This window comes from Mycteria americana, chromosome 7 (genome assembly GCF_035582795.1).
Source record: "Mycteria americana isolate JAX WOST 10 ecotype Jacksonville Zoo and Gardens chromosome 7, USCA_MyAme_1.0, whole genome shotgun sequence".
Lineage (NCBI taxonomy): Eukaryota > Metazoa > Chordata > Aves > Ciconiiformes > Ciconiidae > Mycteria > Mycteria americana.
Genome location: NC_134371.1, coordinates 59,828,422 through 59,844,979, shown reverse-complemented (window position 1 = coordinate 59,844,979; position 16,558 = coordinate 59,828,422). Strand labels below are relative to the sequence as shown.

The following is a 16,558-nucleotide window of genomic DNA, read 5'->3' as shown; positions in this document are numbered from 1 at the left end:
AAACCTTTTTCAAGGTGGGACCCGTAGGAGGACCCACCATCCAAAACCAGCAGAGAAGATCACAGACAGACCATGGCATTTGTTTTGGGGCTGATGTTGGCTGGGTCGTTGCCTTCAGCTCAGTGCACGGTTCTTGTGTGCTTGTAGTGAGAGGCATCGGTGCTGGAAAGACCTCAGACACGAGCTGTCCCAATGTCTGTTGGAAATAGTTTGCTTCTGGCCTGCAACCCTGTGGGATTTTCCACTCCTAAGGCAATACCTGCGTGCTCTGTCATGGGGTGGAACAGTCTCTCCTTCTGGTTCATGTAGACATCACGGCAGTGCTGAGCCCTACCCCACAGGCCCCCTGAAACAGCCTCTGGCCACCATGGGAGCAGCATAGGCTAAGGGATTTGGTGAGCGAGTGGCTACCCCACAGCTATGCATCCTCTCACCATCCCGTTCCCCATCCCCATGCAGGGAACTCTTGTGATTTCAAGCTGTTTTTTCCCCTTCTCCCATTGTCCTCTCAGGCTACGCAGGAAATAGGAGAGCAGCTATTTCCTTGCTTCTTTTGTTCAGCTGATCCCACAGCCCTTCCTCCCTGGCGGAGAACTTCCCGCAATCCAGAAAGCCCCTATAAACCCGACACCCCAAGGTTCACTGGCCAAACTTCACCTTTTCCATTTCCCGGTCAATCATTCTCCACTGCACGCTCCACTGAAGGCAGCTTTGCAGAGGTCAGCTTTGGACTTACAAACTATTTGCTGACCCGAGGCAGTGGTGCTGGGAGGAGGGACGGGTCTGGGGAGGCAAGGAGGGTCTCCTGCTCCTGCCTTGCTTTTCTTTCTCATTCCATCCCCAGAGACCAGAAGGCCTCGTTATGATCCAGCAACAGCTGAGACAGCTCCTGCCAGAGAAGGAGGTGGATCCTTCTGCTGCCCTCACCCTGCTCTGCGGCTCGGTGGCAGCTGTGGTGGTCTGGAAATGGCTGGGCAAAAGGCAGATCCAGAAGAAAATGGAAGAGGCTCAGAGGACCCGGGATGAGGGTGTGAAGAAAATGGCAAAGGCTGTCCAGCAGTTCAGGGAGCAGGTAACCCGTCCTTCTGGGGGGTCTGAGTCCCACCAGGGTGTCTGCTGATGTTGTTCTTCAGCTCCTCCTTCCAGCTCATGGCTCCATAGCTTTGATAATGAGGAGTCCAGGGGAGATGTGCCAGCAGCCCTCAACAAGAAGAAAGGCTGCCTTGGGAGGAAGGGAGATCACTGCTCTCCTCAAGCTGGATGAGATGCGGTGGGAGTCTACAGCCAGGGAGATGTGAATTACTCACTGGGAAGAGGTTTTGGACAACACAGGTGATGAAGCACTGGACCTCCATTGATCCAAAACCCAGTTCCTTCATTCTTTGGGGATCTAGAAATGTCTCTTGCCTCTATGGGTAGAAGCAAGAAAGCTTTTTCCTCCTCCTAACTCTAAGTTTACACATCTGTCTACACCCCTATGTCTTTGTTTCTAAAACCTGGCTTCTGGATGGCTCTTGGAGAGTCTCCAAAAGAACTTGACTAGGGTCCCCAGCAAGTGAGACCTCCTGGCCCAGCAGGCTGCCCAGAAGATGCGTGGCCTAACTTAACAGTAATGAAGCACAGGGCATTCAGTGTCCCTGGGAGCAACCAGGACACGGCATGGGGACGAATGAGCCAGGCACCCAACCAGCACGGATGTGGCCCTGAATTCCTACTGCAACACTGATTTCTAACCACCTTTCCTTCCTGCTCCATTCACTTCTGAGTAGGTACTGGTTAAACCAGCTCAGCTCATGTTTACACAGGTAAAGTACTGGAGATAAAGCATACCAGCTACAAGCGATACATATCTTTACAACCTTTTTTCTTAAAAATATGTATCTATAAATATGATATAAAACCTTAAAAAAAGCCGGTGGCACTGAGAACTGCCAGTTGTCTTGTGGCACTGAGAACTGCCAGTTGACTGCCAGTCGACCTGTGGGCTTGTGCAATGCCTGGGCACTCCGGTGCAGGAGGACAGTGTCCTAGTCAAAGTTTTGAAGAGACAGGGGGCCATCCCATTTGCAATGACCAATGTGCCGCAATCCCTCTTCAAGTAAAAATACATCATTAGAAATCTTTCCTCTGGTTGTGCTCCTGAAGCTCAAACCCAGCCTGTAGGTCCCGGGACAGGTTACTTTCTGTCTCCTGAGATGTCGCCTGAGTAGACCTTACCCACCTGTGAGTCCCTACTGACTTCTTTGCAGTTCGCTGGGCTTCAGCTATTAGATGTTTGTCCTCAGACCAGGCTGACGCATGGCCTGTACCCATTCTGAGGGGTGAAGGGCCAGCTTGAGGCTTGTGTGCAAGGACTTTGGTACCTTCTGCCCAGGCTGGTGTTTGCTCAGCTGAGATTACCTCTTGGTCAGTGGGTAAGCCAAGTCCCACAGTCCCAGGAGGAAGGCTCTGATGTGAGGCATTGCCTTGTCCTCTGCTGCAGTGGATGAATGAAGCTGTTCTGCACCTTCAGAGACAGCTGGGCTCCTGTGTTTGCATCATGTTCATGACATCCAAACTCAGGATGAAACATTCAGCAGCTCAAGGTCTGAACCCCCACATGCAGGGTCCGCCTTTCCAGCAAGCTCTGTTGATAATGTTGGCAAAACTTAAGAGACTTATCCCCTCTGAGCCAAAGGGTAACTGGAGCTGCTGTCCTGGCACCCCCTTCATCTTCCCCTTGCAGGTCCCCAGTGTCCAGACAGATGCCATCCTGTCCCTGCCCCTGCTGGAACTCACTGGCAGACTGCGGGAAGGGTCTCTGTCCCCCAAGACTGTCCTCTACACCTACGTAGAGAAGGTGAGTGCCTGTCCGCAGTGTGATGGGCACATCACTTTTATGTTCTCCATGCCACGGTGTGTGGAACTGGTGGCTGAGAAGACTTGTTGGAGCTGGTGATTATGACAAGTCTTTAATATAGCAGATATCAGGAGAAAGCTATGAAAAGGCAGCGATCTCTCTGTCTCCTGGGTCAGACCCATCACTGGACAGTCCTCTGAGATGGCTTGAGCTGGGATGCTCTGGGGAGGGGGTTGCCATTCATGCCAAGCTACTAGCCCTTGGTTTGAAGATCCAGGTAGCTACTGAATGCAGCTGTGTAACGATGCTGTTCTTAACTAACACCTATTCCTCCACATGTCCGGCAAAGGCCCTGGAAGTGACCCAGCAGACAAACTGCTTGCGACATTTTATCCCAGAGTGTGAGGAGCAGCTCCAGGAAATACAACGGCAGAGGGAGAAAGGGCTGCTCTATGGCATTCCCGTCAGCATCAAGGATCACATCGGCCACAAGGTGCTTCCCTTTGTGCCTGTGAAGTGTCCCATCGAGAGCTGGGCTGGGTGGTGAAGTGGTGGGACACAGAGAATGGGGAAGGGGCCTGATCCCTCCCTGCTTACACCATGGGAAGCCTGGCTGGGTCTGAGGCTGTGGGCCCACATCTCATTGCAGCTGCAACCCTGGCAGTTAGAAGCCTCCATCAGCAAAAAAACAAGGGGTGATACACCCAAATGATTTCTTCTCTGATATGTGAGACAGCACAGGCTGGGCTACATGGTCATTTGGGCCATAACTCAGACTTCTGCTCAGAGGTTTGCAGTACCAGGGATAAGAACATGGCTCAGCTTCTAGAAAGTCATTAGTAGCAGGAACCGTTGATCTCGAATGCCTGTTGTGCTGTAGCCTGGCCACTGAGCCCCCATAGCAAGGAGCCTGTGCATGAGACGCACCAGGGACTCCCTCACGGACCAGCGCTGATAAGGACTGACCACACACTCCTGAGCTGAATTTGTTAGGCGGTCTCCTCCACGTTGACTTACCAATACAGTTAAGAGGGCTCTAAGCCCAAAGCAAGCCCCAAACACCAAGGCTAACTGGAAAAGGATCACACTGTGTTTGCCTGGGATGTATATTCCCTCCCTGAACATCCACTGGTGGCTTCACTTGGACAGCAGGACACTGGGTTTGATCCTGAGCTAGTGCACCTATGGAGTTGCATCTGGGTCAGGGGAGAGAAATAGCATGGAAAAGAGCAAGGACAGCTTCGGGAGAAACCTTAACCCTGCAAGTGCTTGGCAGCCCTCTGCCAAGGATGGAAGGAGAGGGAGTCCTTGGCCCTTCATGCAAGGGCTTGCAAGGGAGCGGGTTAGTAGCCACCCACCCCCCAAAGGGGACACTAGATCATCCTTCCAAAACTTCAGGGCAACTGCACTGACTGTGTCCGTTGTCACTTCTCTCTGCAGGGACATCTGTCGACCTGTGGGCTTGTGCAATGCCTGGGCACTCCGGTGCAGGAGGACAGTGTCCTAGTCAAAGTTTTGAAGAGACAGGGGGCCATCCCATTTGCAATGACCAACGTGCCGCAATCCCTCTTCAAGTAACATACATCATTAGAAATCTTTCCTCTGGTTGTGCTCCTGAAGCTCAAACCCAGCCTGTAGGTCCCGGGACAGGTTACTTTCTGTCTCCTGAGATGTTGCCTGGACGAGTCCCTCTTCCATCAGCTGCCAACAACCTCAGTTCAACTGAAAGTAGCTTTCAGATAAGATTAAGAGGGAAAAAACCTACCATGCCATAAGAGAAATCAAATGCACTTGTGCATGGGAGGGAGAGCAGAGGCTTATGGGAATGAGCCATGTCCCACGGGATTTACGGCATGGAAGGATGGGGTTGGCTATGCCACATAAGCTCACTGCAAGGGAGAGCCAACAAACCCAAGGCTCCTGACAGCCCGCTTGCTGGTTTTCTTCTCCCCAGCTACGACTGCAGCAATCCCATCTTCGGCCAGACCTTGAACCCCTTCAACCCCCAGAAGAGCCCCGGGGGCTCCTCGGGAGGGGAGGGAGCTCTGATCGCAGGGGGAGGCTCCATCCTGGGCATCGGCTCAGACATCGGTGGCAGCATCCGCCTGCCGTCCAGCTTCTGCGGGCTGTGCGGGCTCAAACCCACGGCCAAGAGGCTCAGGTAAGTTCTGGGAGCAGCCCTTCCCACCCTGCAAGGAGCCTGCCAATTGTCCAACTCAGCAGAAAAGGCAGGGTACTCCGTGAGTACCTGGGGGGAAAAGAGAGGACAGTTTCTTAAAGGCCGGCTTGCTTTGCTCAAAACCTCTCCCAAGAGGCAGCGCTGTTAGGTTTTGTGGGAAATGGCCGTGTTTTCATTGTAAATCTGGCCTGGAGTTAAAAGGAAAAGGGGGCTAAAATGGTTAAATAATGCCAAAATGGAACATTTCGGATTAAAACAAAACTAAGATTTTTTGCGGTTTAGGTTTTTTTTTTCATTTTGACCAAAATTTTCTGTTTCACAGAAATCAAATACTTTTAATAATTTCGTTCGGGTCCTGAACTGAAGATCCCACTATGCCATTGAAACGTATTGGGAATATCTCACCATTACTGAAATGACAATATACTTCTTTTTCTTTCCCCACAGCCTGGCCGGAGTGGGTGACCCAGTCAGCGGGATCCTGGCAGGTACATGAATTTTTAATTGCTTTTCTCTATATGCTGTGAAGAGTCCTATGTCCTCCTCTAGGCCTGAGGAAAGCCTGAGACAACCACGATCCGTCCAAGATCTGAAACATCCCACCTCATTGCCTGATCATCCCTTGCAGCCAACGTGGCCGTGCAGAGGGGTGGGCCAGTGTTCGGCGCACCCGTTTGCTTCACGTGGACGTTTGCTCTTGTCCCACTCCAGTTCCTTGCGCGCTGGGGCCCATGGCGAGGGACGTGGACAGCCTGGCCCTGTGCATGAAGGCGCTGCTCTGCCAGGAGATGTTCCAGCTGGACCCCACCGTGCCCCCCATCCCCTTCGATGAGGAGGTGAGTCCTTAAGTCAGCAAGCCCCAGTTCTTTTGAGGGTGCTGCACGCTCAATGTATGCATACTTTAAGGGTCCGGTTATCTTTACAGTACCGGTTTCCAGTAACTTGTTAGCTCTTTTTGAGAGCACAATTCATAATTATTAGAAAAAAATAGGTTAGTAAGTAGTTGTCCTTTCTGCCTTCTCAGTTGGCGTGTGTTTTATCAGATTGAGAGGCGCCAGAAAAGAGTGGGGAGGAAGGCAACACCAGGAGCAAAAAGCTGGAGATTTTTAGGGGAAGATGAGACAGGACTGGAAACTCCTGCAGCAAATCCCTTGACTGAGGACGTTTCCTTTCCCTCTGTAGCAGATGAATTTCAGGAGGTTTTTCCACCTCCATCCTTTATAGCAATGGTTGAATCTACGGTCTTGAGTGGCTGTGCTCTATCTGAAGCGGGGGACGAAGGGGATGCTGGAGCAAAAGGTGGGGGTGGACATTTGGAAAGGGTAACCTATGGAAACTATAAGCAGCAAACCAGAAAATTAGTTACTCCCTAACATCTGGAGCTTGTATCCCCGTCTGCAGTGGGCTTCAGCACGGGGGCAGCCCTGTCCCCGGCAGGGTGGGAAATGCTTGACTGGTGGCCCTTTGCTCCAGGTGTACTCCAGCTCTGCTCCCCTGCGGGTCGGGTACTACGACACCGACGGCTACTTCCCGCTGCCCCCGTGCGTGCGGCGGGCGGTGCGGGAAACAAGGGGGGCTCTGCAGGCAGCCGGGCACCAGGTGAGCACAACCACCCCGTGACCGTGTCCCCAGCTTGGCTCCTCGCTGCCGAAATCACCCTTCAGAGACCAGACATAGCCCCCAAGCCCAGCTCTGGGATAAATGACCTACCAGAGGTACGGGATTAAGTTACTACAGCCACGTAACACGGCGCAGACGCGTGCCTACCCGGGGTAGCGGTGCATCTCACGGGGAAACAGCATTAGCAATTAGCAAGCTTGTACCTTCAAGGGGCCAGGGGTGTAACAAATCCATCTCTGTGGTCCACACCAGACAGCAGCATCCATAAAGTGCTGCATTCGACTCTGGGAGGTTGCCCCAGCATTTTCTAGGTCTGTTGTTCCCCAGCAGGGCTCTGAGAGGTGTTTTTTCCCTTCCTCCCCAATGTCCGTGGAGAATTCTGTCCTTCCTGGACCACTGAGGGAAAAGGACTGTGGGACATGGGATGGGAAACACCTTTCTCTCCCTATGGAAACATGCTAGCGGTGTTCTTCATAGCAGAGTCCGTGTCTGAGCAGGTATTGATTCTGCTGGGACAGGCAGGAAACTGGTGCAGTTTCTGACTCAGTGACTGCCTGGAGCAGGACTGAGGAAACAGCTCTTGAGAGATCTCAGAGCTGAGCTAAACAGCCACCAGGGAGGAATAATCCCATGGGGAGATGCCTGGGCTGGTAAAGGGTTGAACTGGAACCTCCGTTGGCATGTGGAGCCCAGGGAGGTGCTGCTCTGCCTTTGAAGTATATCCACAATCGGGCCTTGGAAATTATTCACATATCCTCAGGCTGGCACATAATCTTGTGCTTTGGTGCAGCTGGTGCCCTTTTCTCCACCTCGGATCCACTATGTCATGACTGAACTGTTTTTGAAGACGTTTTTTGCTGATGGAGGCCGTGCTTGGTTGGACTTATTGTAAGTAGGAGCCCTCTGGCAGCAGGGCTGTCAAACACCTCCATCCCCGTGCCACGAGCACAACCCACAGGCAAAACGAGCCCATCTCTCCCACCCCAAACAGGAGATACCCAGGTTTCTGAGAAAGGGCAAACAGCTTCTCTGGCATGATCCCCTCCTCTTGTCATCTCTCAGCACAGGAGATATTGTAGATCCAAGCCTGAAATCACAGGTGAATTGCTGCAAGATCCCGAGGCTGGGGAAGAAGCTCCTGGCTCTGATTCTTAAACCTCTGGTGAGTCCCTGGCCTCAGGCTCAAAGCAGAGCGGTGTCAGCAAGGCCTTGAGATGCTTGAAAGTGTGATGGTACCGAGAGACACCTTTAACTAGAAACACTGGGATTTCAGGCCAAGGCACATGCTATCACTTTGGAGGGTCTTTTCTAGACCCCCTACTGGGATTTATCCAGTACAAAGGGAAATGAGAGAAGGACCAGCCAAGATCTGTAAAAGATTAACACAGAGCCCACAGCAAGTGGTTCTTCAAATGCTAGACCTAGTGGTGCTGCTTCCTACAGATTCATGCATTGGGATTACTGCACCGGGGTGGTCGAGTTTGAAGCACCATCCCTGTGTTGGAGGCCTCCCAAAGATCAAATCTTCATGGGAACTCCTGGTGATTAATAAGGGCTCGTCCTCACTGTAGCCCTTTCACCAGGTGAGCAACATCTGTAGGGCTTCTCTCCTCCATCCTCCCTTTCCTCTGCCTCTCTGTCCAGTTGGGTTGTTCTCAACTGACAGGATCAAAAAGGTAGCAGCGAGTGGGAGGCAATCAAAGTGCTTGTAGAGGTCTTGTTTCTGTGAGATACCAAGTTAAAAAATGTTTGATTTATCAAAAATAACGAAAAGCAGCTTGCTTCAAGTGAGCGCATTCCTCTGCGAGCAGGAAATACTGGGCTGTAAGAAACAAATTGGGAACCAACAACCGCAAGTCGGAAGCAAAGTAAAATCAGAACCATGCGGAGCATTTTTAATCATCACCTTCCACCCTCAGTAAAGCATCCCCAGGGACGGAGGCAGGATGGGACCGGGGGCTTCCCGGGATGGCACAAGTTACTGCACCCCCCTGTCCCGTCCCTAACAGCAACCTCTTGCCTTTCCAGTTTCCCCGCCTGGCTGACTATCTGAGCGCCTTGGGCGGAATGAGGTAAGATGGCATCGTCCCCAGGGACGCCCATGAAAACGAACGGTGCCTTCTCCTCTAAGCGTCCGTGGTGGGGGGACTGGATTCACGGCAGGCTCTGACCTGCTCTCTGCAGGGGCTGTCCCCCCATCCTGGGCATGGCTGCAGCCTTTAGGAACCCATCTCCCCAGTGCTGCACTGCCCCTAGTGTTATCCTGACGGGGCTGAGGGACCTGGACAGATAAGGTCATACAGGAAGCCTGTGGCGGAGACGAGTACTAAATCCAGGCTCACAAGAGGAACCTTCTCCCTACCGCTTCCAGACATTTGCTGCTCGATTGCTTGGCCAAATGCCCAAGGAAACTTTAGACAAATTATGAAGCATGTATTGTTTTAAGTAATTGCTAAAATCACTGGGACTTATCAACCTGGAGGATTATTTAAGCAATTCCTCCTCCTCCTCTTAAAGCTTAAAAATGTTGCTATGATTTCCACTTGCAGGTCAGTGAAGGAGATGTGGGATCATCACCATCAAATAGAGGTATGTTTTGAGGACTTTTCTCTCTGGCATCATGCTACGAGTTGAGGCTTTATGGCAAGTGCCAGGTGGGAGGGTTATCAGGTAGGAAAGGGGTTGTGCAGGGGGGTGCCGGGGAGGAGACAAGACAGAGGGACAGGCACAAAAGAGAGACAGGAATGGGGTCGATGGGCTTTTGGCTCAACCCAGCCAGGACTTTATCGGTTGCCCACAGTGCTCATGCCCAAATGTCCATGTTTGACGGTCCCAGCACAATAAAGGCTGCCCTGGGAGTGGGGACAGCCAGGGAGCGACCTTCCCAGTTCCTGGCCACAGTCTGGCCGTGTGCTGTGGAGGAAGACACTTACACACTCCCCTGCCTCTTCCCTCGAGCACAGCTGCCTGCTGCTGCCTCCCTGGCCATGCCAGAGCCTGGTGCATACCCTGAAGAAGCCGAGATGCTCCAGGCGTGGACGTGGCCCCCATGTCATCTCCCCTCTCCTCCCCAAGGCATACCGCACCGAGTTCATCGCCCGGTGGAGGGAACTCCGGCTGGACGCTGTGCTGTGCCCTGTCCTGGGGCCTGCCTTCACCGCAGGATACCCCGGGAAACTCCTCAGTAAGTGAGTCTGGGACCTTTCCGGGAGGGCAGAGGACCGCAGTGGTTGAGACGACAGAAATGTCCACTAACATGGAGCTTCACTGCCCACCTAAGCATTTTATGGGCATTAGGAAGGAAAAATAACTACCGTAAAGCTATCTGAGCAGATGGAGACAGACACACGGAGGAAGTGATGTGATGGCAGTTGTTTCTTGCAGTAGAACTTGGACCTGCAGATGACCAGCCCTGTCCAATCTCTCCTCCCAGCAGCAGCTGGTTCTCAGGGGCTTCAGTGAACATGTTGTGTAAGTCTGAAGGAAGACAGGAGGCTGTGACTACCTGCATTCTGTCTTCTGCTTCTCTCAGCTGCCATCTCCTCCACGATGCTGTACAATGTCTTGAACTTCCCTGCTGGGGTTGTACCTGTCAGCACGGTGACAGAAGCTGATGAGGAAGAGCTAAAGCTTTACCAAGGATGCTGTGATGACCCCTGGGACCGGACGCTGAAACAGGTATGCAACATGGAAAGTGGTGGAGCAGAGACTGCTGATGGATGTTCAAGTAATAGTTTCACTGAAATCAGGGGCTCCTAAATGTCTCTGTCAACAGGAGCAGAGTGCAAAAAAATTCACCTCTTCTTTATATACCCCTTGCAAATCTCTTTTCACCCAAGCCCCCAAAAAACATAAGTCACTAAGCTTTGGTGGGACTGGGGGAGCACCCCCAGGCTGGATTATAGGCTGAAACCAGAAAGGAGCCATGCAGCAAGGCTTCTTTGAGCAGGTCCTTGTGACAGCCACAGCCCACAGCGCTGCAGTGCACTTTCCTCCTGCTCCGTGACACCTCCACCAGGACCAGGAATGAGGATGCTGAAGGAAAAGGGATCTGGCTGCAAGACAGCTCAAAGCAGAGCTGGCTGGGGGTTGGGGGTGGGTGTCTTAAACACGCTGCCCAAGATTTGGCAACCATTTCTATCACAAGAAGAGCAAGAGCCTTCCCTCCGCCCCAGCGTGCTAACGCTGCTTGAATGGCAGGGGTCAGCCTCCAACCTCCCCACTCTCCGGGACAAGCCATGGGGCTAAACCAAGTTTCCAACAGCTGCTGGAGGTCTGAGCCCCCCGGGTAACCCCTCACCGCTTGTGCCCCTGCTGCAGGCTGTGGCAGGAGCCGTGGGGCTGCCCGTGGCCGTGCAGTGCGTGGCCTTGCCGTGGCAGGAGGAGCTGTGCCTCCGGTTGATGAAGGAGGTGGAGACCCTCAGCCGTGAGAAGAGAGCGGCATAGCCTTCACGGTCCCACGCCTGCAGGGCCAGAGGCAAGATGAAAGGGACAGCGCTGCACGAATTCCTTTCTGCGATCGGCAGTGCAGAGATTACAGCCAGGAGGGAAGGAGGAAGGAAAAGCCATTCCCTGATCCCCCTCCTTGCCAATAAGCACAGACCCTGTAAGGAACCAAGATGCCACGCAGAGGGCAGGACTGGCTTAAGCTGGGTTCAAATGATGATAAGTCTATGGACTGCACCTTCCTGGAAGGATGGACATGGATGGGGGTTCACCCTCATTTTCATCTATGCTGCCTCTTGCAGAAGCAGGGTGATGCTGAGAGAAAAGGATTACAAAAGTTCAAGTATTTTCTTGCTGGCACAGGAGTAACTTCATATGGATGTAACTATGGGATGCCCTGTAAGGAATACAGCTGTGTCTACCCTCCCCATCACTGTATTTTGCTCACAAAAATAAAAATGTAGCTATTAAGCAACTCTTATCATAAACACCAGTAATCCTTCACTGCTGGCTACGATTATATGAATGCACAGTTATTACTCAGAATCATACAAGCACCTTCCGACTGGACATTCAATGGCATCTAGCATGGGAGCGTTCACACCTTCCCTCTCAACCACAGCTTTCCCGTCCGTGCGGGATGGCAACAGTCACTGGCCTTTCCACCACACCTCGCTCTTGGTTCCACAGCACCAAGCTCCTTCCACCACCAGATCTTGAGCACCCCAGGCACATTTCCAACCTCACGGCAGGGCTATTCTTAAGAACCTCTTATTTCAGGACCTCAGGCTGCTCTTTCTGAAGGTAGGAGATAAGCAGAGGCAGATGCAACTCGATTATGCAGATGGTGAGATGTGGGACAGAAAGGCTGAGATCCCCAGATGGTGTTTGTTAACCTAAACCTGCTCATGCAGGATCAAAGCAGTCAGACAGGAGGGAGAGAGCAGCATCCACACAGGGCTATTTACTCTGTCCCGAGATGGATGGATAAATCGCTCCCTCTGATAAGACCTCTCTCTCTTTGCTAGATTAAACACCTCAGTCTCAAACAGATAAATATTCAGGAGACTCCACAGCAGGTCTTTCTCATTTATTCTCTATGTCTGCAGTAAAAAAAGCAGACTTCCTTTGGGACATTTTGAAAAGAAAAATAAATATAAAGCAGTTTTGCTTTCCCTGGAAATTTGGGGTATTTCCTGACAGCCAGCAGACATAGTCTGTCGCCCCTTCTACATCCGACGTAATTTGCAGAAATACATAGGTCCAAAGTTGGCTGTGAGGTGAGGCAGAACAAGCTCCCCCAGCCGGCAATCCGAGAAGAAGGAAAACGTGTCCTGGAAGAGCGTCCGAAAGTGGCTCAAGTCCTCAACGTGGATACTGATGTTAAACTCGGTTTCTGCAATTTCTACTGCTCTCTCGATCACGTGCTCGTTCTGCAGCGGGGAGAGGGAGCATGTAGAATACACCACCTCTCCTCCCGGCTTCGTAGCGAGGATCCCAGCCCTGCAGGCAAGATGAACACACACACCGTCATGGGAAGAAGAGGACTGTGTGGGACACCAGCGTTCCCACCCACCGAAACTGGGAAGCCAGCACGTAACTCGTAGGAGGTGAGAGACAAATCTCCTTGAACTCCACAGGCTCAGCAGTCTCACTGCGTCACTGCAACCTGAGGACAATTTTAGACCAGGGCAATATGGGTCAAATAGATGCTTAGACTGATAAAGTACTTAACACGGGAGAGACGCTACTGGACAGCAGCTGGAAGGAGTAATCCTGCACTCACCTCCAAGGGAATGGGATAAGAGTACGTACAGAGGAAGAGGCTCTCGCAGTTCAAGCACTGCCATGGGTCTCTCTAACCTGTTTCCTTATTGCCCCAGCTCGCAGTCAGCCCATCCAGCCTTCCCAGCAACACGGGGTGACGAAGCACCCCCATGTCCTCCCACGTGCTGGGAGAGGGGGACGCTCAGGAATCCTCCCGGGCTGACTGCCGGGACACAAGAGATCATCACACGAAAGGACAACACTATACCCATCCTGTTCCTTAGACCCTCCTCCCTACCTCCTACGGCTACTGCTGGGGACAGGAAGGACATTTGATCTGACCGAGAACATTTGCACCTTCTCACACTTATTATGATTTGATGTATTCAGCTATTGCCATTCTGGAAAACTACACACGGTTTCCACATTTCCCAGTCGGGGACACGTAAAGTAAGAAGAGGTTTCAGTGCTGGCCATGGAGAGCTGCTATGGTAACACAAACAGCACCAAAACACAGCATCGAGCTCACTCACATCAGCAGCTGCAGCTGCAGCATGGGCAACATCTGACGCTCCTTGGTTCGCCTCTTGTGGAAGATGTTGTTGTCCTCCTCCATGACAGAGTGCCTGTCCGTCGTGCAGGGGACATCCACCAGGACCTGCAGCAGCAGAGGCCCTGCATCAGTCCTGGCCCAGGTCAAGCTCAGCGACTCTCCTAGTGCAACCGTGGGCAACCTGCCCCTTGCCCAAGTCCTCCACCCTTGCCACGCACCAGGCAGCTCTCGGTACCTCGCCTAGCTGACGCTGCCTGAGCGCAGGTGTGCGCCCACACTGAACTGTCACTCGTCTGGCTGCTTCTGCGTTTCGGGAACGTGCAAACAGACACAGAAATGCTGGATAACATCACGCTCTCGCACGTGTCATCATTTAACGTTTCTGCTCTGTGCGTCTTCCTGGTACACGTTACTGCAGCACCTACGGCTGCAACCACGCACGGCCAGAGCTCCTGCAGCGACGCCTCCCGGAGTAACAAACCCAGGTCTGGCGGCTGGACATGGCTGAGAAACAAGAATTATCTCACCTTCACGTTTAACCCCTTCCAGGTGATGGATTAGAACTGGATTTTTAAGGGGTATTACACAGGTAAATAAAGGTACAACTCCGGATGCCCACATGCACCAGATCCTGCAGGAAGGGTGTAGCAGGAGGAAATATTACGCCATATGTGGCTTAGTCTTCTCTCTTTCTCTGCATTTAAGATTACGGAAAACTATACAATTATAATGTAGGATAAGCTGCTGTCTTCCTCTGAAACAGGAGGAAAGTAAATTAGATGGGTTTATCTTCACCGGTTCCCAATCACCTACCTTATGGAAAGTGCCACCTCCCAGCTGCCCCCAGTCCCTCCCGTCGTAGGACGTGACACTCACAGTTTCCCTGATTTCTTTGGGAACGTAGCTATGGAGAATGTGGTACAGCCTCTTTGTCCGGGAAAGGGAGACGTCGTTGGCTGCCAGATGCCCTGAGAGGACAAAACAGGCACACTGGGAACGTCACTCTTGCAAAACCACAACTGATTCCCAACTCTCATAACCAGAAATGATTAACGGTCAGACATTAACGGCGACAGCACACTCCTCCAGGCTGTTTTATGCACGGGGACACCCACCTCCACTTACCACAAACCCCAGTCTGCAGCAGAGCCAGAGTCTTGCCACCCGGCGCCGCACAGAGGTCGAGGACAAAGTCATCCGGCTGCACGTCGAGCGCCAGGACGGGCAGGAGAGATGCTGCGTCCATGAGATAGTAGTCGAGAAGCCCCAGAGAGTCCGGCCTGCGAATCACCGATTTGCGTAAAAAAAGCAAACGTGCAAGGGGAAAAGAAAACAGCAGCGGGGAGTGAGGGTGGGGACGTGCAGAAGCAGCGGGTGCTCACACACGTGCAGCGCCCGAGGCTGGCAGGGGATGTCTCACCGTGCAGGGCGAAAGCGCGTGATGTCGCCCCTGGGGAAGGTGTAACACTTGATGTTGGAGCTGATGGAGGCACGAAGCGGTGGTGACATCTCTGCCTGTGTCATCGTCTCTGCCCGCATCACTGTCCTGCCCTCGCCAGACCCCTCCTGGGCCCTGCTTTCCCCTCTCCCCGCTTCTTCTGCGGTTGCGCCCCGCTGCCATCGCTGCGCCTTTCTGGGGGCTTCGGAAACAAAATCGGTGGCATTCAGCAGCTCCAGCTCTTGGGTGACATGGTCGACGGGAGAGAAGTTGTTGAGGAGGGCACCGTACTTCTGCTCGCAGAGCAGGCCGAGGCGGACAGAGGGCCACAGGTCCTTCAGCTGCAGGCTGTAGCTCATGTCGAAGTGGTGCAGGGCCAGCCGTGTGGCCGGGATGCGCGGGGCCGTAGCAGCCTTGGGGGAAAAAAATACCAGAGATGTTAAAAGACAAAATATCCCAACATCCCAGTGTCCCCCCACCCCCCCAACATTTTTCCAGGAGAATCCAGTGCCGGGTTCTGTGCTGTCAAAAGTCCCCTGGGGCCCTTCTGCAACCCCAGAGAGTGACCATGCCCCCAACGCCCATGGGCTGGTGGTCCCCTGGGGAGGGTTCAGGGCTGGGAATGGCTGAATGGGGCTGGGGGCACGGGGTGGGCGTGCAAGGAGGGGAACGGCTGCGTACGGAGTGGTGTAACGGGGGTGCAATGGGGGGGGGGGGGGGGCTATAGGGTGCAATGAGAGGTGCAAGGGGGTGAAATGAGATTAGAGGGGTGCAATAGCAATGTAAGTGGGGTAAAATGGGGAGGTAGAGGGGGTGCAAAGGGTGCAACGAGGTGTGGAACGGGGCCAGAAGAGGCGTAAGGAAGGCGGGATGGGGGAGAGGGGAGATAGGAAGGGGTGCAGCGGAGGCATAACCCGAGCGTAATGGGGAAAGAGGAGACGGAAGGGGGGGGCAGGGGGGGAACGATCGCAAGAACGCCGGGGGGTGCGGGGGGAAAGGGGGTGCAATGGGGAGAAAAGGGGGGCACAAGGCAGTACGAGGGGGGAGCGGGGTGCGGGAGGGGAGGGGAGGGCAGGGCAGCCCCCGCGGCGGGGACCCGCTCCGGCCCCGCTCACCCACTTCTCCTTGTACCGGTACCGGCGCGGCCCCGCTCCCAGCCCCGGCGGCGGCCCCCGCCGCAGCAGCGCTGCCGCCGCCCGCCCGCGCCCGCCCAGCGCCGCCGCCGCCGCCATGGCCCGCGCCGCGCCGCCTTCCGGGGCGGGACCGCACGGCCCCGGCCCCGGCCCCGGCCCCGGCCCCGCCCCGAGCGAGCCCCCCCCGCGTGGGTTCCCCGGTGCGGGGAGCCGCCTTTGGGCATCAGCTGCCGAAAGGATCCGGCAACGCAGCGGGCTCTGCGGCAGGAGAAACGCGGCAGCGGGGCCGCGCCCCCGGCCCTGCGCCTTCTTTCTAGACCCTGTGCGGACCCCCCCCCCCCCAACTCTTTAACGTGCTACGCTGACCCCAGTAAAGCTCCACGTCGATCCACTAGGGATTAAACTTGAAATCCACCAGCAAAAAGGATTACAGACTGCTACGTTGATAAAGAACAGCCAAATTTAAAAGGTGGGGGTTTTCACCTTGAAGAAGAGCTGAGACAGGATTTGCCGCCCTGCGGAACATCAGTTCTCCTGCTACTAAACCTCCTAATCGAGAAAAACAGGCAGAGCATGAACACGA

The 16,558-nt window shown here is 53.8% G+C and overlaps 2 protein-coding genes across 2 annotated transcripts; one reads left to right on the top strand and one right to left on the bottom strand.

Moving 5' to 3' along the window:
• Positions 1–862: 862 nt before the first annotated feature.
• Positions 863–11,084, top strand: LOC142413215 (vitamin D3 hydroxylase-associated protein-like). The gene is made up of 15 exons (XM_075509267.1): positions 863–1,072; positions 2,726–2,839; positions 3,189–3,332; positions 4,280–4,413; positions 4,794–5,000; positions 5,466–5,506; positions 5,730–5,854; positions 6,492–6,617; positions 7,429–7,526; positions 7,701–7,800; positions 8,667–8,710; positions 9,188–9,227; positions 9,714–9,822; positions 10,171–10,316; positions 10,959–11,084. Exons 1-15 carry the CDS (start codon positions 863–865, stop codon positions 11,082–11,084), a joined length of 1,764 nt encoding a protein of 587 aa, XP_075365382.1.
• A 1,067-nt stretch (positions 11,085–12,151) lies between these two features.
• Positions 12,152–16,063, bottom strand: NSUN4 (NOP2/Sun RNA methyltransferase 4). Its single transcript, XM_075508705.1, has 6 exons — positions 15,958–16,063; positions 14,825–15,255; positions 14,530–14,684; positions 14,218–14,372; positions 13,385–13,509; positions 12,152–12,587 (listed from the first exon to the last, which is right to left on the bottom strand). The coding sequence occupies exons 2-6, from the start codon at positions 15,199–15,201 to the stop codon at positions 12,314–12,316; spliced, it is 1,086 nt and encodes a 361-aa protein (XP_075364820.1). The 5' UTR covers positions 15,202–15,255; positions 15,958–16,063; the 3' UTR covers positions 12,152–12,313.
• Positions 16,064–16,558: the final 495 nt, after the last annotated feature.

Coding starts and splice junctions, on each gene's coding strand:
- NSUN4 (XM_075508705.1), bottom strand. CDS start 15,201: ATGAGCTACAGCCTGCAGCTGAAGGACCTGTGGCCCTCTGTCCGCCTC. Junction 14,373..14,529: donor GCTGCAGACTGGGGTTTGTG/GTAAGTGGAGGT, acceptor TTGTCCTCTCAG/GGCATCTGGCAGCCAACGAC. Junction 12,588..13,384: donor CTGCAGCTGCAGCTGCTGAT/GTGAGTGAGCTC, acceptor TCTTGCCTGCAG/GGCTGGGATCCTCGCTACGA.
- LOC142413215 (XM_075509267.1), top strand. CDS start 863: ATGATCCAGCAACAGCTGAGACAGCTCCTGCCAGAGAAGGAGGTGGAT. Junction 3,333..4,279: donor AGGATCACATCGGCCACAAG/GTGCTTCCCTTT, acceptor TTCTCTCTGCAG/GGACATCTGTCGACCTGTGG. Junction 7,527..7,700: donor CGTGCTTGGTTGGACTTATT/GTAAGTAGGAGC, acceptor GTCATCTCTCAG/CACAGGAGATATTGTAGATC.